Source organism: Macrosteles quadrilineatus, unplaced genomic scaffold, assembly GCF_028750875.1.
Source record: "Macrosteles quadrilineatus isolate MER2022 unplaced genomic scaffold, UCM_ALF_1.0 Scaffold_6__1_contigs__length_79288215, whole genome shotgun sequence".
NCBI classification, from domain to species: domain Eukaryota; kingdom Metazoa; phylum Arthropoda; class Insecta; order Hemiptera; family Cicadellidae; genus Macrosteles; species Macrosteles quadrilineatus.
In genome coordinates this window covers 14902348-14929367 of record NW_026542599.1, presented here as the reverse complement: position 1 = coordinate 14929367, position 27020 = coordinate 14902348, and the positions used below count along the sequence as shown (strand labels likewise).

The following is a 27020-nucleotide window of genomic DNA, read 5'->3' as shown; positions in this document are numbered from 1 at the left end:
AGTATCAAATTTCAAAGGATTACGCAATCTGAGAATTCAGCAGAACTTCGGGAAAAACTCCAAAAACGGTTTAAAATTATCTGCAGTTCACTCGTTTAATACTCACTAGGTGGATTTATATGTTATATGTGGATCTATATGTTGATATTGATAACTAAAAAGCATGGTCTCATTTAGCATCATATTTTCTTAGTCGAAAACCACTAAAAGTATAATATTACAACCAAAACCATCCAAACTATTCCTAAAATAGTAGAGTTTTTGAATCAGTAGCACGTATGTTGCACTGTAGCGGCTACTCTCGCATTTGTAGACTTACCGTGGGCGAAGATAGGTGGAATATTCAAATTGGCCGCTTGTGAAGTTGTAGCGGTGAAATCCGGACGGAATTAATTTATAACACGAGCCGTTTTATCAATTTGGACTTATAATTCGACCAGGCTTTCTACCTGGAGTCAAGTGTAGGCATAGTCATTGACTTGGATGCTGAAATAGCCATGTGGATCATCGAGGTGGACGTTTTTACTTTTTTCTGCTACAAAGATAACATTCAGTGACGTAGCCAGGATTTCAAAATAGGGGGGGTCGACAGACCAGGGATTCGGGGGGGGGGGGGGGTAATCCATAACCCCCAGGTAAAAGGAGGGTCCGGGAAAAATTTAAAAAATGTAGGCCCTAAAACGGTCTTTTTTAGCTCTCTTGGCATTGAAAATAATCAACCCCAACGTCAATGCAGTATGATTATATAATTTTACATTATATTTAACAAAACAATTGTATATCTAAGACCAGAAGGGGGGGGGGGGTCCGGACCCCCAGGACCCCCCCTGGCTACGTCACTGTAACATTGTTAAATGAGCCTTTTATGAATGACGTTGCTAATGTGGTTCATTTTATAGTGGAGAAAGTATTGTTTTCGTCAACATCCTTGGTTTAAGGTTTGGGTGGAACTTTCTTGGGCCCCCTGAACCCAAAAAGTGGTTTTCGAGTGATGTCTGTGTCTGTAGATATGTATAGAGCTGGACCACACATGGGGTCCGATTTTAATTGGAATTTCGTATGTATGTACTCATCGTAACTCCAAGCGTTTTATTTCAGTTTTATAATAGAAATTCTTTTATTTTTCCCACAAAACCCATAAGATGATGCATGAATCAGAGTTTATTAACAAACTACTCACACGATTTTCTATAAAGATTTTATAGGTTATAGTCCCTTTAACTCTAAAAAAAAATTGGTACAACCAACAATGCTATAAATATTACAGTTCTGTGATTTTACACATTATTTATCACAACCACTTTTACTGCCTGGGAGGAACTATGAGTCAGTTTGCTGCTACCATTTGTTTTTACTATTTTTACTCACTATGAGCACAGATCAAGGAAGAAGTCCTTACCGCATCGCAGTAAAAAACAAATGTTTAAACATATGTTTATATTCTGCAATGAACAGATGTTCTGCCACCTGACTCAGTGTCATAACCGGATGGGGTTACTAGAACACAATAATAATCTGACACAAAACGACGACGAGTCATAAAGTATTAGCCACTAAAACACCCACCTTGACGAGTCATTACGAAGGTGCGTGCATCGCTATTATCTCGTTTATGACGAGCGAAACGTCTGTTTCGTGTGAAGGTGGGACAGGAAATGGACTGGGTTCGGTGGATGTTAATAAATTACAAATACTAGTGTCCCTGTTGCTAAGTATTACAGGCGTTATTATAAAACGAATAACAGTCATATTTTTTTATGACTATAAAAGATTCGACTCAAAGATTATGGTATACTCAAGATGTACATAACAGATCGATATAATCAACATTTCTTGTAAATATCTTATCATTTTTCAAAAGCTGATTTTGTTTTTTAGTGTTTATGACACACATTATTTCTATTTCTCCCCCTTGGTGGTGTTCTATGACTTTCCTATGTTTCCATATTTTGCAAATCGTCTCTTTTAATGATTACTTCCCTAAAAAGAAAGTTTCCTGCACAACTTCACGTTACGCTCTTTCCAATGACACCAAGAACATGTAAATCGGTTCAGTAGTTTTGGAGGAGTAATTGTCACAAAAAACCTGCTTGCGTATTTAATAAGTACTAGTGTACATGTTGCTCGAATTCGAGCAATTGTAAAGTATTACAGGATTTGCAAACCAATAACAAACACACTTAGCTATCGACATTTCAACAAAAACACACCTACCTTCCCTGTAGCAGCAAACCTAAGTACTCATATTAAAATTAACTTAATGTTATTTAAATAGGGAAAAAATTACCATTTTCAGGGAATATCTTTGTATTAATTAAGCCAGGTAAATGGAAATTCGCTTAGTCTGAAGGTTTCCTGCGGATACACAATTTTAATAACAGCAAAGATTGAAGAATCTGAATTATTACTTATATCCATGAATTTATCTAACAATTATTTTCTGTAAAATATTATTACAGCAGTTCAAAAATATTGAAACAAACTCGATCAACAAATGATGTAACTGAAAGAATTCCATACTAATGACATTAACATAGTTCGACAGATCAATTTAATCAATGTTAAATGTTTACATTCGGGCATAGACAAAAATGATTCGGGCGAGTGACATATTTTATTAATGTTTATGATCCCTACTGTTCCTGTTCTAATAATCATGCAGTATTTAATATGTTTGAACCAGCTGTGTGGAATAGTGAAATAAAAATTAGTTTGACAGTTAGTTCTGCTTGTTTACATTTTAAAATTTTGTGGGTTTGTTCTTTGTTACCAAGGATACCATCAATAAATATTTCACTCTTTATTTCTGACAACAGCTGGAGTTCCATAACAAATGTTGTTTCCCATGTTAATCTTATGGATAAATACGAAAATTTAAAGGGCCCCAGGGCCTCACTCTCTAATTATTTCCTTAAAAAGAAAGTTTCCTGCACAACTTCACGTTACGCTCTTTCCAATGACACCAAAAACATGTCAATTGGTTCAGTAGTTTCAGAGGAGTAATTGTCACAAAAAATCTGCTTGCGTATTAAATAAGTATAGATATAAATAGATATCTATAAAACAATATATTATAGGAGTAGACTGAGAAAGAGTGCCTACTACTTCTATGGTAAAACGCAAATACCCCTGCCGTAGCAACCTGCAGACTTAGCGAATTTCCATTTGCCTGATTGGATGTACACTATAATGTCTCCTTTAAAATATCACATTTATTCCCTATTTATATCGCATTAGTTTAACGAGTACTTAGGTTTGCTGCAAAAGGGAGGGTAAAAAGTGTTTTTGACCAAACGTCAATAGTATAGGATGAAACTAATAAATTTGACAAATTGTATCAACATACATCCATAAACAAGTAAACTACAACAGTTTTCATTTTCTACATAAGAATAACACGGGATTTTAAATTACACTTTTTTAAATTTTCTCCATGACTGTTAGGCATACAAAAGCGATTCAATACTAAATTATTTGTTTTTTTAAGCTGTACAAAATGGTTTTAAAATTTTATATTTTTAGGGGCAAAAATGGGGAAACCCATTTTTTTACCCCATAAAACCCCCCATTAACCACCGTTCCCATAGCCCGATCATGCTGGTTCCAGAACTCGTTCGATTAAATGTAGGTTTACACGTTTGTGCCAAATTTCATCAAAATCTGATAATTTTTGCTCCAGTTATCGTGCTAACGGACACACATATATATATACTGTATACGAATTCGAACGGATGGTTTTTTTTGGACTCTAGGAACCTCAAAATGAAAAACTAAATCGGTCCCGGGTCTAAGTCTTACCATGAGACCTACGGTAATATCTAATTCCCTATATGGGAAATTCGCTAAAATGAAGATTTTACAATAATTACTGAACAAAATATAGCTGAAAATACCCAACTATTATTATAATGCACTAAAACACCACCGCCACAGCAAACGGATTTTCACTTAACTAGTTGTTTAAGCATGTTAGATATATTTCCTATTTAAATGCCATTAGGTTTAATGAGTACTTAGGTTTACTGCTGCATGAAGTGATTAAGTGTGTTTTCTAGTAAGATGTTAAAATTTTTACCTATTCTACATATGAATAACATGCAAATTTAAAACTCTTTATTTTCGAATTGTCTTTGTAACCAATTGTACAAATATAATTAAAATTGCCAAATTATTTGTTTTAAAACCCTAAAAAATGGTTTGGATAGTTGTAAAATTTTATGTTTGATAGTAAAAAAAATGATAAAACACTTTTTTACCCCATACCATAGTCCCCATTACCATAGTCAGATGATGATGATTCACGAACTCGTTGGAATTAATGTGTTTTGTACACGTATATGTCAAACAAAAATATTTTTAAGTATTTTAAACATTTCGCCTAAATTTGTCTACTTGAAAACATGTAAATATTTACCACACGCCTTATTTTTCTGAAATGCTAAATATGTTAAATAAACTATTTTGTTCCTATGTTGTCCTTTTTACAAATCCATTACATTTGCTAAATCTATTAATTCATTTTATGGTTTTAAAATTTAACTCAACGTGTTTTTCATCTTCTCTTAGCATCCCATATAATTAAACCCATTACTAAGTCTATGATTTACCATTGGAGTGTATTTTAGGGTAAATAATTTTCATCAGTAACCTGATAAAAAAAAGTCTTTATTGAGATAATTCGCATATTAATTCGGTTTGCTGTGAAATGGATATTTTGCCTCAACATACTGTAGCCTAACAATCTACGAAGATTTTAAAATCATTCTGGAATCTTGCATTAACGTTGTTTGTTGATATAAATTCATAAAGATGATTGAAGACTACTATCCTGAGTTGTACAACAGTTTCAAATATTAATTTAAATTTTTTTTACGATATGAAATAAAATAATTTTATTAGATATAAATCTAACCAATTCCTAAGGCTACGTAAGCTACAGGATTAAATCGATTGTCTCACTAATCGATGAATGCCCTAGGGACTGCCGCGGAGTGATATATTGAGAAAATAAATCAAATATTCAATTCTGACTCCCATTAGTGTAACTACAGTAGGATTTATGTCGGAGGGATCTATTTTCTTGAAGGTTGGCTGGGTTAGGGATGAAGTCATGCACAAGACACCTGTTAATACATCAATAATTGTGATATCAAGTTTGTTAATGATCGTCTCGTCCTACGATGCTAGGCTCCAGTCCGTAACTGTAATGCGTTATTTGAGGCTAGGTTAAGTGTTGCGATATTATAATATATAAGCTAAAACATTGGTTACTGGTAAGGTTCGAACCCAAAAGTTCGGGAACCACTGATTTCTATCCCTATCAGCTTACTCACATCTCATCACGGGTTATAGTAATTTTCTCTGTTTCGATAAATCTTAACTTTTTTAATACTGTCTTAGTTCACGGTTTCGTGGAGAGTAAATTGACATTTTCATCATTTTGTTTGGAAAGCAGCCGTTTTGAGCTAAATCGTCCGCAAATTCATCGTTTTCGGGTAATTTCAAATAGGGAAGAGAAAATTCCCTATTTATATAGCTTACAGGGAATTTTTTATGGTACATTTTTCGGTTTTTTAACATCAAAATTTTATCAGTGCATTATGAAAACGCTGCTAACCACACGATATTTAAAGTTTTGATCAAAAAGAACAGATATATAAAGATTGAATATTACTTTGTATAACCACAAATTATGTGATCCAATTTTGTCACGTTTATAAGGCTATTTCCACAGTATGATGAAAATAGTTGTTCATCACACGGAGCGAAAGTGTCTATTTGGTACTTAATCGTATTTCCAAGCGATAGCGTACCAAAAAGAGCCACAACTACTATATTTGGCGATGAAACACATGTAACTGAACCGAGTAATAAATAATTTATTATTTTTCTACGCCTGTGAAGTTTTCTACGGGGTTTACAAGGGAACGGTCCACACCCTGGACCTTTTAACTAACTTAAATTACGGTAATCAAGCATGACAAATTACATCTAAATACACAATCGGTCTCCCTTGTAATCGAACCATTTGTAAAGGCATTCTTACCACGCGGCACTACCAAATTAAAATTTATATATTTTCTCAGGGTAAAGATTAGCAGGAATATTTGTGGAAACCAAACTTGTAACTCCTCAGACAAGTATAACTGAATAAATTACTGAATTATACGCTTAGGTTAAACACACATATTCTCATTACTGTTGTGGACGCATGAAAAATATCCCGCACTGCGTTGACAGGGCTTATGCCAACATTTCCGGGTTTGCCCAAGCGGGCGGAATCCCAAAACATTCGTGGGCGTAGCCCCCGGGGCGACAAACTGAGCATTCGAGTTGTAGGCTTTAATTTGTATTCATTTACAGAGAAGATTAGTAACGAGGTTATTGTTGGAGTTTAAACTGCGTGTAACTGTAAGCCTTTTACATAACCGAACTCTAAAATAACCTACACCCAACCTAACCTAGTGGGACCAGGCCTACGTTCGTTTAAGCTGTATATTAGAAGCAAATAGTAACCAAAACATATAAAATTATGTAGAAAAGAATTGTTGATATATGAGTGAAAAACCCCCGCCACAGCAAACCTGCAGACTAAGCGAGTTTCAATTTGTATGATTGGATAACTAATATATTTTTATAAACAAGTCATATTTATTCCCCGTTTAAATAACGACAGATTTAAAGAGTAGTTAGGTTTGATGGTACAGTGCTACATGGAAGGGTAATAGTACTTGTCATCACTAGGAGCGAAATTGGCTTTTTTTGGTAGGCAATCGCTTGGAAATACGATTAAGTACCAAAAAGACACTTTTGCTCCGGCGATGAACAATTATTTTCATATTATCATACTGTGGAAATAACCTTGTAATCGTTAAAAATTAAGACCACACAATTTGAGGTTATAAAAAGTCGCCATAAATGTTTACATTTCTGTTGTTTACAAACATAACTTTGAATTCCGTGTGATTAGCATAGTTTTCATAATGCTCTTAAAAGATTTTGTGGTTAGCGAACCGAAAAATTTACCAAATGTTTTTTATGTTCCCTATTTTTGAAGTTACCCGAAAACGATGAATTTGCGGACGATTTAGAGAACTAAAAACGGCTGCTTTTAGGACAGTATGAATGAAAACGTGTTTTATAAATAATTTTGCAAAAACAAGCAAAATAAAACGTGTGTTCTTTTTCTCCACAAGACATGGGAATTTTAAATATACAGTTTTTGGGATTTTTCCGTAAACTTTAATTGTACAACAACGCTTAAATATACAAAAAATATTTTTTTTCTACACTGTGGTTGTGATTAAAGGTAGGCTTTTCTATGTTACATAATATTGTATTAAGCATAAAAATGAATAGTTTTTTGGCTTGAGTGAACATTAAATTTAGGCTAAAAAGTAAATCGGTCCTGATTCTAGATCTTTCCGTGCACACCCTACAGTAATAACCTTTTCCCTATAGGAAAATTCGATACAAACCCAACTACCCACATCAATGCTTGGTTTTGCAATGTTTTATAATAAATTCTTCTCCGTTATCAAAGAAATTTGACCTTTGACTGATTCGTATGATATAGGGTTCGTTTTTCCGATCGAATGATCAAATTTGTGTGTGCTTACACCTAATCTATTTGTTGTTCATTCCTGTCATTAGGATAAACAAAAAACAATAATGAATGTACGCAAAGTGATTTGGTCAGTAACGAAAGAACCACCAATTTATTCGTCTATGATAGAAAGTCACCGACTCTGTAATCCAAGCCCAAATTAAAAATTTTACTCATGAATATAATAAAAATTTGAGTTAAAAATTATGATTGATACACCCACAAATTGCTATAAAATTACAAATCAGATCAAATAAGAATAAAAATGAACAGGAACACGGGCACGACTATATTCTATGACTGTTGTTTAAGATGGGAAAGAAATATTTGGATCATAAGAAAAGGTTGGTTAAAACAACAAGTGTTCACACTTAATAAACTACCCCCTATCGTTGTCCTTAATCCGTTTTTGGTTAATTTGGGGTTGGTAAATATTGTATAGGGGTTTTATTTACTCTTTTAATGACAAGCTGTGGCACAACATTCAAACAGACACTTTACAAGTTTTAGTTGTAAAAAAACACAAGAAAACTTAAAACATAAACATCTAGAATAAATTGAACTGTATAAAATTAACTGTGAGAAACATAACAAATATCAGGGCAATGGTGATTTTAGAATGTTGAAAACATGAAATTCTTATTAAAATGCTAATCTTGATAAAATCGGTTGGGTTTTCAAAATAAAATGACCTAGTTTTGGAACATGAGGAATTATATATTTAAATTGAGATAGTTTTGTATTCGTTTTATTACTAAAAGATTATATTACTAAAATTTGAATCACATTTAGAGTTTAAATTAGTATCCTCTATTCATTTAAATGATGACATTCATAAACTTATTGACTGATTTAACTTCCTTGACCCGAGTAGTAGTAGAAGATTAAGCCAAAAAAATGTTGCGAGTCAACCATTGTACAGGGTGAGGCAATGAAAGAGCCCCAATTCATAGATAAAAAAAATTATAAATACATTTTTTAGGTATAACACTTACCAAGATCTTAGATTATATCTGCACTACCTTGAAGTATGCCGTTATACCGTTAACTATATAATCAGTTGTTATCAGTTCTACGCCTACTACATGCTATACCTAGAGTCTCTACACATCAAACAGTTAAAGTCATTTGGGATTGTCTGCATGTGAACCCGGGATCTCTGAGAAAAAAGCCCCATGCTCTAGCCCTAGCCATAGACCAACTTTCTACCCTGAACTATTTAGTATCCAGAGTTACTCAGCTAATAAAAAAAATGTATAGTGGATGATTTCAACTAGGAATAAAGACCATAATAAATATTCACAAAAAATCGAAACACCCGCTAAAATTTGCCAAAAAAGTACAGTAAATATAAAGTTAAATCTATGCAGCAGTTAATCTGTGTTATTTAGAACGGCGGACGCCTGCAAACATCAGGCGATATTATGTGGTACAAAAGATCCAAGAAGTTGCGTTGCGATGTTGTAGGCTGAGGTACAGGGCCAAAAATTGAACAACTACTGACTCTGACAAATCATTGAACTATTACAGTAGTGTTATTCAATAGGTGTTTTCTCCATGTTTGATTCGTTCATTATACTTATCGTGACATAGTCCTTTTGTACAGTTCTAAGAGCAACAAACTGAAATATGGTCAGCGAGGGAATTTAAAGATGGATCCAATTGTTTACAAGTGCCAAAATCCATATATAAATCCCAAAGTACCCATGAACTTTTGAGAAAACTAAAAGTCACACCCCCATAAACCACACATTTAAAATGTTGGTCATCACGAGAAACCTTGCACAAAACTATCCATTATTTCATAAATTGCCATTTAAGGTCGTAATTCCTTTCTAAAGGGAACTTTCCGTATACATAATGCTAAAAATACCTCAGCTGTTCTTATTTGTTTTTGTTCAAATTTCAATGTATTACCTTATTAAAATCAGGCGTGATTATTTGTTTGTATTACTGTATTCTGTTTTGTTTTTTTCAGCTTAACTTAACCAATCAATGGTAAAACTTGAACTTTGAATATTTTAATACTTATGAAGTCAAACGGGGTGAAGCACGTGGGTAACAGCGTAACAGCTAGTTATTGTTAAATTCTAATTCTACCATAGTTCTTTCGTCAAATTTTCACTGTATTAAATTAAGTTACTTTCTCGTTTATCAAAGATTATTGTTATACAAAGAAAAATAAGCTATATACCTAATATAACATTGTTTAACACTAAGAGTTTCGTTAAACATCCCGATTAAAAAAAAAATATCAAATTCAAATTTATCCATATTTTGAACTTTTTATTAAAAGCGCCTTTTTTCAGATGGGATGAACGAAATCCTTGTATATCTTTATACAGTCTGTTTTATTTAGTCAGGGCGATTTTTATTTACATTTGTCATTAAAATGGAAATATTTTAGACAATGTTTCGTTAAAATATCAAACATTCCAACAGTTTCAGAAATTGATGCCAAACCTTGGTCACAAGTCACAAGTCAAAAGACAGATCTTGTAAACATGTTTTCCACTGTCGAGCTACAGAATGACAACATGGCTGTATTGTGTCCTGGGTTCAGCCAAGCGTATAAAAACTCACCACATTTAAATCATGTTGAAATAAAAAATACCCCAACGCAGCAAACCTGCTAAGCGAATTTCCATTTGACTGATATGATTTCCACTGAAATATTGCCTTATGTTATATTTATTCCCCATTTAAATAACATTAGTAAGTACAGTACTTAGGTTTGCTGCTACAAGGAATATCAAAAAGTAGGATTTTTTAGATGTTGCTTGATATGAAATACAAAAATTGACCAACTTTGATTGAAATATTCATAAACAATCAAATTATAGTTGACTTAGTAAGTATCATGGGAATATAATGTTTTTTTTGTTTTCTTTTTCACCATAACCAGACGAACAATGCTATACAAAACAATTTGGAATTAAATTTCGAAATCCTATATTTTGAAGTTTTTCTAGACCTATCAGGAACATACATCGGATCCAATATATGTAAATAGCAAACGTAAGTAGCTTATGTTTTACTAATCAATTATGGAACATGGCTAATACAATCGTTTAGAGAACATAAACTTATGTAATCAACAACGAATGGCTTAAATCCAAGAACTTTGAATTATTTGCATGATTAAAGTAAGATAAAATTTGTATTGCTTATAATGAGAAAATTCCTTTTTAAATAAATTGTATCCCAGCAATAGTCTTTGTAAGGTACATAAACATTTTCTGAAACTAACCGTTTTGATTTTAGCATGGTTAGGGCCCAATTGGATTCGGGCAAAGACAATTTAGAATGAAATATGGTACTTTAATTAACAGCAAAGCCTATATTTCTCAGCCATACCTCCCAGGAATGAATTGATTTGTTTGTGTAATTTATAGCTCTGCTTCCAAGAAGATTTACAGTTTAACCTTAGGCCAAATGTGAGTTTTATGGCGTGATCCGTATATTTTAATTGCTTAGGAAATAAAGAGGGGCAACTTCACTTTAAACATAGCACTCTTGTTTTCTTCTACTTTTTATTTTAAAGTCGGAACGTCAGGGTCCACTAATTAATATAACATAAATAAAAATATGCCTACTCTTTTGTAGAGAAAACAAATTAAGAGTATGTAATGTTCCTCCTTATTAAATATGTCAAATAAATTGTTCCTTTTCCTACAGTTACCTAACAATGTACATGTTCTCTCACTGATTTGAGAAAGCAAAGTGGCCAATTCGCTCATCAGTGAGACAATGTTAACATTGTCTAACTCTAATTACATTGTCTCACTCCAGATTTGCAACGTGAAGGCACGAAATAGTGAGCGCGTGACATGCAGGCAACGTCGTATGCGCGCGAAATACGTTGGCAGCACTGGCTGTAAATCAGCAGGTCAGCTGTTGTACTGTTGTATTTGTCACTTCACATTAAATGTTATATTAAAAGTTCACTTCTGTGTAAAAATAGGTCATGTTTCTTCACCAATTTATTTGTTTTATGGTAACTGTAGGAAAAGTATAATGTGCAACTCGAGTTCAAAGTACAATTGCCTCACTCGAGAAACCATTCCTCACTCGCCTACGGCTCGTGAGTAATGATTTCTCTCGAGTGAGTCAATTGCTCACTTTTCTCACTAGTTGCACAAATAACTATTGGTCGAGACCAATACATTTCATGCTATGAAAATTATCCTTATTCCACCATGAATTGGACATAAAACAGCTGATTATTATCAGATTTAAATTTCGAGTATTAAAACAATTTATAAAATTCATACAGACCGACAGACCTAAAACTAACCATAAGGAACCAAGTTTTGTAGAACAAATGTGTAAGTCTCAACAACCAAACAATTTGCTGAGTAATTTCAATGTTATGCATATAAACAGTCGTAGTACATATAAACAGGTTAAGAGTGTAGAGTTAAACCACTTGAGATTAAGTCATTTAACTTCTAGTAAGTAGCCTACTTGGTGAACTTTTCCTTCAATGATAAAAATTAAATATTTAACTAAAAAACGTTGACTTAAAACGTTGTTTTACGAAATATCTTAGTTTTTATGAGCGTAAATGAGTGTAATAGTATATCATTGTCATACGATAGTTTATATGACAAACGAGTGTGTTTTATCATTTTAAATAGAGAATATTATTCTTGAGTTTTAATCTTGAAATTTTATTGTTCCACGTTAAATAAATTGTACCCTTTTTGTGTGTTTTCTAGATAATATTTGACAAATGAAAAATAAATAACTATTAAAGTGTAAATATATTACCAAAGTTAAAATTTACATTTATAAATTGCAGTTCACATTTGTATACATAGTTAGGTTTAAAATTGAGTACTTTAAACTCATTTTATTAATATCAATTTCAATTATTTAAGATGGGGACGCCACTATGTGCGTATTTTAGATTTTAACCCACATATGAGTGACGCGATCTTGTAGTCTTATTAGTGACTAGGCCGACATATTCCTTAGACACAGCTGTTAATTAATAGCCAAAACAGCTAATGGCAACTAAGGGACCTACAGTTTATAGTGGAATCCGAACCACATTCTTGCCTTGGTATTAACGAATTGGTCTAATTATCAGGATAGTACTGCTGATAGTCGTAGTACCCACTAGTGCGGACGTTAATCCACACCAGGGAGTATTGCATTCGCATCCACAGTGCATCTCTATAAATATATACAATTCATTCAATTAAGTATTCAATTAAGTTGTGTTACTAGTTCTTGGTAGTTTGTTCATTCAGCCTTTCTATTGACGGATACACTTCTTATAGAAGCATAGGGAAACCCTGATCATCTCATCCTCAATTATCATGCGTAAATCTGCCTTGGCTGCAATTTTTTTTAACGACTTTATAAGACCATAAAAGATTAATTATGGTCGTTACTCACTGCTATTAATGAAGGGAAAACAATGAATATCTTATTCTGGAAATATAATCTACAACAAACATAAATGGCCAGTTTACATTTGCTAATTTGCTAATAGGCTTAAGCAATAGTCATTTTCTAATCCCTCAGCAAACTAAAAATTCACACTTATCCTTGTTAGACATTCCATGTTATATTCGCTATCGTAATCAATTAACTGTCCATGTATTTAACGACATAGGTACCGTATTATTTTTGCCGATAATAAAGTAATGCTCAATATTAATTGAATATTATTTGCCGGTCTCGCAAATTATCTGTATACAAGTATTGCGAAGGTCTCTGATTTAATCAATTAAGTAATACAAATTTGTCAAATTTAAGGTAGAAACATATCCGAAGCCAAGCCACTATGCCAATATGGATTTTTCAGCAAGGGAGGGCGGACATGTGGTGCTGGTGGCGAGTTTGTGTACTATAGTTGTCGTGAGTGGCCGCTAGGCAGCAGCAGCGACAGCGACACTCGCAGGGGCCTCTAGGCGATACTCAGAGGTTAGCCCCTTACAGTGTCGTCCGTCCCGGGGTGCGCCCTCAGTGAGGCTAGGAGTCGGCCAGTGTGTCCCAGTGACGTAGACATGTCTCCTGAGTACGGAGTAGTAGCTAGTGAAGTGAGTAGTGTCGGTGAGTAGAGGATCGATCGTCGCAGTACGCAGGTGCGAGTATAGCCGCGGCCGGGCCTAGTGAGGAGTGAGTGTGGGGACCGCGAGCGTGTGTGAGACATGATAGGGGGGACCTCGGGAGTCCAGGAACAATGTCCAGAGACCCTTACGGGGGAGCGCCGCTGAGTGCGGGAGGCAACAGATCTCCGAGGAGTGCGAGACGGCTGGGGGAGCTTCCCACGGTAGACAGGTCGCCGTCGAGGAACTACCCGTCAGCGATCAGTCGAGGCAGTCCGGTCGGTAGGAAGGGGCGAGGGAGTTCGCCGGAGCATGTTCCCTACCAGTCGATGAGTTCCCCGTATTACCGGGAGGAGGAAGCGCAGAGTCCAGTCATGATGGAGGACCGGGGACGTGCCGGGGGGCACCACAGGAGTCGTAGTGCGACGAGGCCCGCGAACAACCCTATGTCGGTGAGGTACCAGTCTCTGGACAGGACGGGGGCAGAGCCCGTCGACCGGGAGTTCATGCCGATCCGCGAGCCTAGAGAGCGGTCGTTGGAACGAACCTCCGCCAGAGATCGTTCCCTGGATAGACAGATGTACCTGGAGGACGATCTGTACACGCGGTCGGCACGTCAGTCCCCCAACACCCACGCTCCAGGGGGATCCTACATAGGGGAGTTGCAACACCAGAACACGGATCTGCAGAGGGAACTGGGTAACCTGAAGAAGGAGTTGGAACTGACCAACCAGAAGCTCGGCTCTAGCATGCACAGCATCAAGACCTTCTGGAGCCCGGAGCTGAAGAAGGAGCGAGCTTTGCGTAAGGAGGAGTCTGCCAAGTATAGCCTCATCAACGACCAGCTCAAACTGCTCAACTCTGAGAATCAGGTAGGAATATCATTTTCCCCACTTTAGTCATACATTTTCTAAAAACATTTAACACATTCGATCCAATAAAACGCAATAGCTATCTACTTCAATATCCCCCAATCGTGGATAAACAATCAAAAAACTGTTAAATAGGATTATTTCCGAATGTAGGTCTGTCAACATCAACATTTATTCCCCCAATATTTCAGAGGCACGCTAGGTACTGATTTTTGAGGTTTCATTTACGGATTTACGCGGTCTCAGTTGAGGTTGACCTACTTGCCACCCCCTCCCCCTACCCCTACTACAGTCACTACCATGAGATCAATGAGTTGCTCCCCTCTTCTTTCCAACCCTAACCCCCCCGCAGGTCCCGTGCCTACACATTGCCCATTTTATTTTTAGCCCAAAAATGAAAAACGTAACATTCCTCCTTTCCGCCTTCAACTTATAAATGTATGCAGCTAAATTTCCCAGGGAATTTTTAGCTTTGTTATCAATTAAAATCAGCTAGCAGAAATTACATTTTAAGTTGGAGGTTATTTGAAGATAAACGCCCAGTTTTGAATGGATGGGATATGTTGGGCGGTTATTTTTGAAATCGGAAATGATTATAATTTTGTTAGCAAACAAATCAAAATATATTGCCATAAAGATTCCAATTTCGTAAAATACTTTATTGAAAAACAAATGCACAGTAATTATATGGATTAGAACAAATAGCTAAACACCTGTTCTATAGTGAAGAAAATGCTTCAATTTAAAGTTTGTAAAAATCTATACCGTTGTAGCCTACTACATGAAATAGTAGTTTTTTACAAATTCCATTCAATAATTTCATTTGTAAATATATTACTATTTGCCAAAAGCAGGTGGATTTGGAAATGTTTTGAAAATAATAATTTATTTAAACAAAATTATCAAACCAAACATGTTTATTACCTTCTTTTTAACAAATATTACTTTATTATTTACTGCATTGATATAAAATTTCCAAAATTACCTTCGCTCTTTTATACTAAATTTTCGTTCTTTTGCATTACCGTACTTCATTTTGATTTTCAATATATTTACAAAATTTTCTTTCTTAAAAACTCGCAACTCATTTTTCTCAATCGCGAGCCCAAAAAACGTTTGGTAACTGAACAAATGAATCGACTACAATTAACTAGTTAACTGTACTGTACAAATATTAAAGCAACTCTGACTGGACAAGAAGGATGATTTAGTATGTCTGACAAAGTAAAGCCTTGGCTGAAAATCATATGTAGACATTCATACTTATGCAAGGTTAAGACACGAGTGACAACCATATTAAAATTTTACTCTACATTTATCTTATTTATGATAAAACTGAATCTATCTATATATTAATAGGCAAGCATGTTTCTTTAAAACCTTTTTTCTCAGCTTGTGTGCATCGCAGGAAAAATCTACGCATACTGTTAGAAAGATATTTTTCTGTAGGTAGGCTCAGAAATAAGCACAAAAAATGGATTTGAAATTTGAAAAAATGAACATGGGCTTTATGGGTTTCCATGCTGGTGACGAAATAACAACGAAATATAAACAGAAAATCAAAACAAATAGTAGAAGTGTCAATCACATGTTTTATTTACAGTATGGGGTGAAAAATAGAGAAGTATGTACAGTGCAATTGGATTTTTTAACAAAAAGCGGTTAAGGTGTGGTGGAATATCTTTGAAGATTAACCTTTTTAGTGCGATCACGTGTACATACGTGTCAATTTTTTACTTGGTCATTCGAGGGTATTTGCTGTGAAATAGAGACGTGATTCCTAATTCCAAATCAACTAAAGGATATATTGTTATTTAATTATTGTCCTCAAATTAAGTTATGGTTACTTAAAAAAATATTTAATATGGGCAAATATTAAAATACAGTATCTTCTTGCAACATTAATGTTGATCATAATATTAATAGAATAATGTAGTTGCTTTGACTGGGATACACATGATAAACTGTTGGGACATAATGATAATTTACGTTTCGTTTGGAAATTCTTATGACCAGACCCACCTTTTAGGGGTTTCAAGTTAGGGGTCAGAATTATAGGCCTATACTCTTGAGCTGACGAGATAAGCCTTTATAGGCTAACGTTTTGAGTTTTGACCCATTTAAATCATAATTAATTAACAGCTAAATTATATTGTTAATAATTCACTTCTGCAATACGTTTACCAAGTACCCAACGGAAGCAAGATTCGAGTTTGGTTTATAAAATGCAGTAGCCAAAATACTGAATGTTATCTAAATCAGACAGTGAACTAAATTAATTTATTTTATCTTAAATGAATCTTCTTTCGTAAGTAATACAACAATTGTCCCTAATTGACAACATGCCAGTTTGTTTGTTTTGATTTAACCTCAAAAATTGATATGTGAACATTGAACACATGATCACACTCACTACAGCTAAAAAGGTACATCCTCAAAGATATTCCAACATACCTCAACCACTATTATCTAAAAAATCCAAAATAGCCTACATATTTTTGGTCGAGTTTCGACCACTGGACGACCACTAGTACAAATTAATTTAGGGAATACAAAATATATTTCAGAATTTATTGGACTGATTGAAAACCAACACAGTTTTATAGAGCTTACCGATATTTCTCTAAACAAATTTACTTAGACGCTATGGAAGAACTTTTAGGTCCCTCTGAACCCAAAACAGTGTTTTAAGTAATCATCCATGTATAATACTGTACGACCAATTTCGATGAAATTTTGTATGTGGGCCGAAATCCATATGATTTAATTTTCTTTTTTAATTTAGTTTTTTAATGGGGGTTGAAAACCATAAAACACCGGTAAAAATAGGCTTTTCACAAAAACGGTTTAAACTATTTTGATTAAATGTAGTGGGTTTTATCCTTTTAAATATTATACAAACCTGTAAAACCATCATTGCTGTCAACATTACTGTTCAAAAGTTATTGTAACTCTTGTAGGTTTCCCCAAACCCATAAAATTACGAAAGAATTGTATAAATAAACTGCGCTACCGATTTTGATTTAACTTTAGTACGTTATAGTCAATTTTAAGTCCAAACAGGTAGAACCCCTAATGCTGTAAAAATTATGGTTCTATAGTTATTGTAACATTTGTAATTTCTCCCATACAATATAACTCCCATCGCTTACCCATTATAAGTTAATGGCAGAAAGTATGTGTTTGTTTGCTGATACCGTTTATTTAGCTGTATAATGCCCTAATCCTGTGGAGCCACCTATAAAATAAATACATGTCCTACAGATGAGTCCACTTTAGAATGGAGAGTCCCCCGACAGTTGATAGGGCTGGTGGTAAAGATACCACAGTGAATACCGACACTGCCGAAAATCACACCGACACTGTACAGTGAAAATCGACACTCAAACCAACGTTTAGAATCCTCGTATATGATCTATATATGATCAAATATATGATCTATATATGATTTTATGATCAAAGGCAATAGGATATCGATATCACTTATAGGCGATTTGACCCCGTTCGTCGCGTAACCTGACACATTTAGTGACAATATCTCGATAACCACCCAAATAAATGTAAATGGTTCATATACACGTTAGCATATGTATGAATAAGTGGCAGTTAAGGTTTTAAGTTACACGATCATGTAAAGTAACGTAAAAATAGTATACATTACATCTTACAACTTTAACAGTCAGAAAACTGTATCAGAAATCTGACACATACTTTCTCCCATTAGCTTAGAAACCCTTATCATGAACAAGCGGTAGGACCCATGTTTTATATTTCCCAAAGAAATTTCCAAAAGCTTTTCCATTTGTTCTGAGTTAATATGACAAATGCTATACAATATATACCGCAATTAAATATTTTACATATTCCAAATCAAATAAAAGTCGTCAATACAAAATCTCTTTAAAAATCGCTCGTTAAATAATGTTTGAATCTGTAAAAAAATGACAAATGTTTAAAACAACACAAATCGTTATAAACAATACATCAAGGGTGCTGTGATGATGATAAGCATTGATAAAAATAACAATATATAGGCTAATCTATGCAAAGCGTTGTTACTGAAAAGTCTAAAAATGTTACGTTTGAACTTGTGATTGTTAGAATACTTTTTTGAATTGACTATTTAAAACCTTGTACATTTTGATCTTATAGAAGACAATAAAAAAATAAATAAAAAATAAACTACTTACTGTTTATTTGCTTTATCTTTGCTCATGAACAGATTTTACATGAACCTTTTGATGTATACAATCTATTAGCTTCATGTAAGTGCATGCACCCTTTTGTTTAACTTTTGAATATTTTTAATATTTCACCGAGCAAATGCTTGCAATGTAATAACAGTAAAACTGATTAAACTTTTCAATTTGCTTGGTAATTCTTTTCTGCAATAAAATTAGATCTAAACACAATAAGAAGATCTCCAATCCAATCAGTTGAAAGATCGGTAAAGTTTCGCTAAGCCACGGTCTGGCCGGGAAATCAATATTGTGGGAGGAGTAAGCCCAAGCTCAGTAACGTTGTACAAATAACTACACTGGTAAATCGCGAATCTAAACCATAGACATCGTGATAAAAGTTATTCTTAGAAAGAAAACACAGCGTAATATAATAATGATGGACAAATAAGGTGTTCTTACTAAAATAATCGGTACTTTCCTGTTAAAGAAAACATTCATTATCGATGACTTTTTTTCGATACATAGATTTTTTAATTTTCCTCTACGATCCATATTAATTCTCGAAAAATTTAAAATTAAAATGACAACTGATCTAGGCAAAAATAATACATACAAAATTGAACTGTTCTAATCTAACCTAACATAACCAAACTTGCTGTGCCATTTCAAAATTTCGTTTGATAACAGAAAAGGCATGGGGAATATCAAACGGAATTTTAAAATGGTAACTTACAGCAATTTTGGTTAGTTAGGTAAGTTTTTAATGGTTTCATTTCAATAAAACTTTTCTCAATTGTTTATACTGAACAAATTCGTCAATGAATGTATCTAATTACGTCAACACGAAATATTGCCAGTAAACCCAATTGTATTAAAATCCGTTAGGGCTGGTATCCGTCAACTCCTTCTATATTTTTTATTAATTAATTCTTATCAAAATAGCCATAAGTTACACAGTATTTCGCTTATATAAAGTTGTTGTTGAGCAATCGTTATGTTGCAGTTCCAAGACAGTTTTTGGCTATCTTTTTATTCATTTATTCTATTTATTCATTTTTATTCTACATGCTCCCCGATTATTTAATATTATCCATTCGATAATTTCAGAAAGATGAATACATTTCCACGATAATTATATGCTTTGCATTCTTTGGAAAATTGTGAACATTTGTTTGAAATACTCGAATAATGGAAAATTTTTGCCTTGGTTTTGATATTTTATATTTTAGTATCATTGTTACTAATAATATTTGCTTTAACCGTGCTTTGCAATGGACTGACGACACAGAAGAGAATACAGGAAAGATTTGCAGGAAATAATCGCAACTACTAATTTCAATAAACTTGTTCCGCATTGTATTGTACTGTATAAATAATTTGTTTCTGTACTTATGTACGAGAATGAAAAATAACTTGATAAAAAAAGCTTAAACCAACTATTATGTATGAAAACAAATACAAGAGCAGACGCATAATGTAATATTTAAAATATGATTAAAAACAACACTTTGATTATGGTTTGTATCCTTAGAAGATTAATTGAAAAACTAGTATTTTTCAGAGAAAGTTTCTCATCAAGAGCTTTCAAGTGTGTTGGGGGTTTGATAGGTGTTGCTTGGGGGTTTCTTAAAAGTTTGTGTTCATATACAATGCTTACAACAAATTCAGATTTTACTATGACGTTGACTTATACGAATTATTTATTATTTATTCAGTGGTATTTATTACATATGCAAAAGCGTGGACACTAAATAATTAACTTTTAGACTTGTATGGGATTTATTTGAAAAGGAAAAAACACTCCGTACCAACTCGCACTTTTTTTCAAATTAAATTTTTCAAATAACGCTTGATGTTTTTTTACGACAATTCATATGTAATCTTACTATTTGAAAAAATCAATCTTCATTTGCAACATTCTGTTCAACCGGAGTTGATCATGTTCAATTGATCAAATTGTGACTTCTCAACTTCGTTATGTAGGTCAGATATTGATTCGAATCAACAATAATCTCAATTGACTTGGCTCTCTCATCTTGTTGGTTTTGAGGGGTGTTTTAGTAAAAGATTGGCAAAAAAGTTGTCTATCCAAGTTATACATTCATATTACATTCATACTATTAACTAACCGCCCCAAGTGACAATGATTTTCTCCCGTTGTCCTAGAAAACACAGTTATTGTACACTATTGAGAAAGGTTTATTTGAAGGAAATCATACGGTTAGAAAGATGAAACAGTTTTGTATTAACATGTGGGGTCAAAATAGCTCGTCTTCCATGATTGTAAGGAATCCTGAGTATGGATTTTTATCCCTTTAGGGTTAGAATAACTGTGTCTGTCTTTGATTTGATATGTTCTTCCACCACATTGGTCGGTGATGTGCTCCAAGTTTACAGTTTTTCCAACTTTTTCCACTTACTCATATAGTTATACTTAAAGTTATACATTGCTTAGGTAAAGTTAAGGTGAAATAAACAAAACAGCATCATACAAACACGAGAAAACCTTATGTTCAGTCTGTTGAGATTGAGTTTACGGCACTGTTTAATCTTATTAGAGAGTATTTCTCAAATAAGAACATTTCTCTAGATAATTATAGCCATTTAACGTAATGTGCCACTTGACCTATGCTCTCATAATTCCCTTATGACTCCTTGTAGCAAGAATGAAAAATTCACTTTTGCTTCAAGAAGAAGATTTTTATGTGTCATATGTGTGAAGCTTCGTTCCAATATCTGCAAGTATAAAATACCCCCACCGCAGTAAACCTGCAGACTAAGCGAATTTCCATTAGACTGATAGGATTTCACATTGAAATGCCTCCTTAAAAATATCATATTTATTCCCTATTTAAATAGAATTAGTTTAACGAGTACTTAGGTTTTGCTGCAACAGGGAGGGTAAAAAGGTGGTTTTTTATGTTAATAGTTTAGTAAGAAATGAATGTATTTTCCAAATTCGATCAAAATATGTTCATAAACAAGTAAACTACAACAGTTGACTTATTCTCCATAAGAATAACATAGGGATTTTAAATTTACAATTTTTTGGAATTTTCTCTGTAACCATTAGGCGCACAATAACGCTTCAGAATACTAAATTATTTGTTTTTTAAGCTCTACAAAATGGTTTGGAAATAAATTGTAAAATTTTGTGTTTTTAGGGTCAAAAATAGGAAAAACCTATTTTTACCCTATAAAACCCCCCATAAACCCCCGTTCCTATAGTCCGATCATGCTGGTTCGTGAACTCGTTTAAATAAATGTAGGTTTACACGTTTGTACCAAATTTCATCAAAATCGGATCATTTTTGCTCGAGTTATCGAGCTTATAGACACACACACATATATATGAATTTGAACGGATGGTGTTCCAGGTCCCGGGTCCAGGTCTTACCATGAGTACTACGGTAATAGCTTATTACCTATATGGGAAATTCGCTAGAATTCAAAAGAAGTTTCCGGATTTTTTAGGGATCTTGAAAACATTACTGTCTTTGATAACAGTATTGATGTAAAAATGTTGAGTAGTATATGGAATGCGTGGTTTTTTTATTCCTGTATACTATTACAAACTAAAAAAAAAGTATTTTAAAGGTGAAATGTAACTCCAAAATATGTTTTATGCTTTTGAATTTAACCAGGCTGAAAGGGGGCATGCCGAATTGAAATCGTGAGGCTATCACTGCAAAATCATATACAATTCTAATCAGGAATGTATTTAGATACCCGGAAACACAATTAGAAAACCATTACAGCAAAATGAAAAACGCTGGACGAAGTAAACTAAAGATACGTTGATGATGTAGAACTCCGCCCTCTTGTTCATGGTCGGTTGGGCCCTAAATCTACTAACCCATATTTTTCGAAACTGTTGAATGAATCCGCCCCTTCCATAGGGAGAGCAGCTGTTAGACATCATTGGGAGGGAACCCCTGTAAGTGAGGACAAAAAACAGGCTGAAATCTCATCAGCTGTTTCCTTGAAAGATTTTGTGAGAAAAGAAGTTTCTCTTCTGTGATCATAAATGACTTGAGATTCACACAAATGTTGACTGCTTTTATGACAGAACTCGCCACGTAACATTACTATCTGTAGCATTTGCTAATTCTAACAAAAGTTCTATATAATTTAAATTCGATAATTTAAGGCATGATAGAAGTTACAAGTAGAAGATAGTTTATTTATACTTTATGTAGCAGATACTTTGAAAATTATCAATATCTATATATGCTGCTTTAAACATCTACATAAAACAGATTTCTTTGATGTATAAATTTACAATGTATCACAGATTGCATAGCTCATTCTGTTGCATTTTCAAATGCGATGTATGGTTGTTTAAAAACTATTTGTTAAGTTTGTGGGAAGTGTTATACAGGGTGAGGCAGACCCCCCGTACATATACTTACGGGAGTACGTTTTCACCTAGAAACGTGAAATAAAACTATCCCCCCTAAATCAAATATGAAAAATCCATTTAAAATACCCATAAGCACAGGGTTAAGAAATGAAAGTCACGGGTTCGAATCTCGAAATTTCCTTTTGTCAACCTATATCTCATTGTACATTTTTAGAAAGGACTTGCTTAGAGTTCTAATAATGTGTCACTTGTAATAATTTTCAAAATACTAATTTTCTAAGTACTTTTTATTTTTTTGTAATGTAGGTAGCCTGGTAATTAAAGAAAATCAATCATAAACATAATGTCAAATAGAATTTCATTTTAAGCGTCTTGATGAACAACATTCCTATTTACACCCACTGTCCATTTATTTTAGTATTTGAGTTATAAACCAAAAACTAAATTTTCTCATATAAAATGCATGTTGATTGCAAAACCAAACAATAAAGTTTTTATTTTGTTTTTGTTTTAGACTTTTAAAAGTAACATGCATAATAAACATGCATATGGGAAAATTTAAAACAAAACTATCTTTTAACAAAGAGAATATAACAAACTAAACAAAGGGATAGTGGTGATTTGCCACTTTAAAAAATGAAACAAAACAAGAACAAGTCACTGTTTTATTTCCGTGACAAGTAGAGTTTGTTCGTGACATTCACCGCATCGCTTGTCTCTTGTCACGGTTGGAACTAGTTTTGTCATTACAAGTTATCCTTTAATGCAGCGAGCACACTTTGGAATTTACAATTATTGTAAATATCTCAAACTGTCTTATATTCTTGGTTAGAAGAATTGAAGTTAATCGCTTACCCAAGGTTTAAAAATGTTTTGGAGTCAGCTTCTTGAAAAAAAGAAAAAAAACTAGAAGCATTGCCAGTGATATCGGTTCAAAATTTTTAATATGTGTTACTACAGTAAACCATCCACAGAGTAATACTGTTCTGTGGCATTATTGTTAATTTATTTCAACATTTTTTTTAAATTGTGTGACATATTGTGTGACATTTTTATACAATATTTGTTGCCATTTACGGGGTTTTTGAAATTGTTAATAGTTTAATTTAATCACCTCCTTCTTCAACGATTACCAATGGGAAGTACGAGTTCTTCGACAAAAGTAGCGTGTACTGAAAAATTAAAGAAAAGAGTACAATTATTGGAGGCAATACGACAATGTCATAAAAAAAGTCAATGCATAAAATAAATGCCATAATCATATCTTAACCCTTCCTACTATTTCTCTCCTGACACAAATCTTTTCTCTCATGTTTCTAAAATATTCCACCACGTCAATTTTGATAAAGTAATTTTCTCAGTTCCTTTTTGAACAAACCGTGAGAGCTCAATCAATCAATGGACCTCTTTATTTTAAATTACCATACAACTTAAATTTATTCTAAATCATGTGTGAGGTTTAAACGTCAAACCCCCGAATCTGTAAGTTAATGAGGATGAAATATTATTATTAGTAGTTTCAAATGGTGTAAAGTATTTGAATCCTTACACTATGAGTGTCCTGTACGGATATATCTGAAGGATACATTTAGAGGTTAGAGACTATTAAACACTTGTCTCTAAATATCACGTGTCTCTAAATATCACGTGTTAGAGACGATATCGGCAAAGCGTCATGATATTGAGGTTGCAGTGGGATCCCTCACTTCTGGATAAAACTTTGAACGTGATCAGAGGAGAGTTTAGACAGTAACCGTGATTATCAGGTTCTGCAGTGGATTAGACAATCGAATATTCCATGGCAAAACAGATAGAGGATACACGAGTAAAGAATATTCATGAAAAAATGTTTTCGTAACATTTAAAATCGTATTATATATCCTGCCCGTGTGATGACGATTTGTTCCATAAAAAAGGAGGATACACAGAAAGTAATAAAAATACCCACCACAGCAAACCTTCAGACTAGTGAATTTTCATTTTCCTGAATTGATTTTGAATTAAATCTATTTAAATAACTGTAGGTTTAACGAGTACCTATGTTTGCTGCTACAGGGAGGATAATAACGTGCGTTTTGTAGTAAAATAGATGATGGTGATCGATTTTGATTGGACACTCAATCATATTCAGCTAGAATAGGTAAATGACCTTGAACCTGACCAAGAGGCTATTTAGATAATATCATTGACTATATATATGCAGCGTGTTGCAACACATATTTAAAACAGTGTTAGCCAATTGTTTTGTTTGTAAATTGTAAATAAAACTATTTATTTACCAGGAGATTATTATTCTTGTAGTAGTAATCCAAGATGGGTACACAGGGTTCTTTACGTTGCCTTCTCAAACTCCTCTATTTTACAAGACTATTATAATTTTTTTAAAGAGGTTAGCAGCCTCTTTTAACCTTGCACATAACCCGTCCACATAGACTACAGATCTGTGCGTGGAACGTATCCAGCAAAGCAAGGGGTGAGCCGGTACAGTACAAAGGTGAACTGTACTGATAAATTTTAGTGGCAGTGACCAGGATCCGAACCCAGGACATCGCTGCCTTGGGCCCGAAATCCGTGACGTTACCAACTGAGCAACCGACTCACAAAAAAAAGCTATTATACCATTAGCACCGCAAGAGAGTGTCTTAGAATTATAGACAAGAAGCGTAGACAAATCTAAGTATTTTTACGTAATAATTAGCCTACATAAATTTGTTTAACCGGTTAAAATCAAATTAATGTGAAGTTTGATTCTGCAAGAAAAGTGTTTTCTTTGTAGAACTGTTTTCGATGGTCCATTCGATAATGGTAAAAATAATGTCAAACAAGTCTTTATGTAGAATCAGACAAGGGGTTTATCCAGTCTTCGAGTAAAAAAATAAAATAAAAAAACAAAAACATAAAAAACACTATCAACTAAATTAAAAAAAGGTAAGCCCTTTTATACAACTCAAGCGAGCGAAGATGGGTAAACTCTATATTGCAAACTAGACTGTGTTCAGATCTTCTCTTCCTGTTCTCTGTTTATGAAACCATCTGTTTTGCATGCAAGCATGCACCATCGTAGCGGAATGCATCGCCCTACTTTTAGAATAGCCTTTTCTCGTATAGCATAGCATAAACATCTGTGCAATATTGTGAAATATTTCAGTTATTATTGTTTTCAAAACTCCTTAATATAACAAGGTTTTGGAGAATTTCTCCATAGCCGAAGTAGCTATTTCTATAGGTGGCACGGTAAGATCTGGGACCAATGTATTTTTTCGTTTTAACATCCTTAGACCAAAAATCTGTACAGTTCCCCTACACACATGTGCTTACGTCGAAAATAAACACAATCTTTATATACTTAAATATTAATAAGTGTGTTTGTTTTTAACACAAGATTTTTAATTTCTTGATCATCTTTATTTTCTCAATTATTGGTGACAGAGTTTTCATAGCGCAAACTAAATAACAATTCAAACGAATTAACCACTAGAAAGCAACCATCTAGAAAACTACTGAAGTAAAAACATAGAAGTTCCAAACCCATGGCAACGGGTTGACAAATTATTTTTTCCTCGAGGCGGTCGCAATTTGTAAGATGCACTTCTTAAAGCACTATTGTTCTGCAAAGTGCGCTTTGCTGTATACTTTCCATCTTCTGTTTTACTTTACAGAGACGGGATTTTAAAACTTCACGACCAAGCATTGATTCTGCTCCTAATTGACCATTATCTTGGACAAATATGACAAGAAATTGTCAATTAAATGGTTCATTAGTTGTTAGTTAGTTATTAGTTGTTTCAGTTAGCTGGTTCATTAGTGTACACCCAATTATTATTAGATAAATAAATGTCTTTAATAATTTTTTATGCCGCATCTAAGAGATTTTGTTGTTATAATCATGATGTCAGGAAAATGGTCGACATTACCATTATTATCATTATCAGTTGT

The 27020-nt window shown here is 33.7% G+C and overlaps 1 protein-coding gene across 6 annotated transcripts in view; it reads left to right on the top strand.

Moving 5' to 3' along the window:
• Positions 1 to 13530: 13530 nt before the first annotated feature.
• Positions 13531 to 27020, top strand: part of LOC128996965 (ELKS/Rab6-interacting/CAST family member 1) — a 142765-nt gene continuing 129275 nt past the window's right edge. For all 6 annotated transcript variants that reach the window (XM_054422523.1, XM_054422520.1, XM_054422524.1 and 3 more), the window contains exon 1: positions 13531 to 14540. In XM_054422523.1, coding sequence (XP_054278498.1) covers positions 13803 to 14540 — 738 coding nt within the window. In that variant the 5' untranslated portion in view covers positions 13531 to 13802. The remainder of the gene's footprint in view (positions 14541 to 27020) is intronic.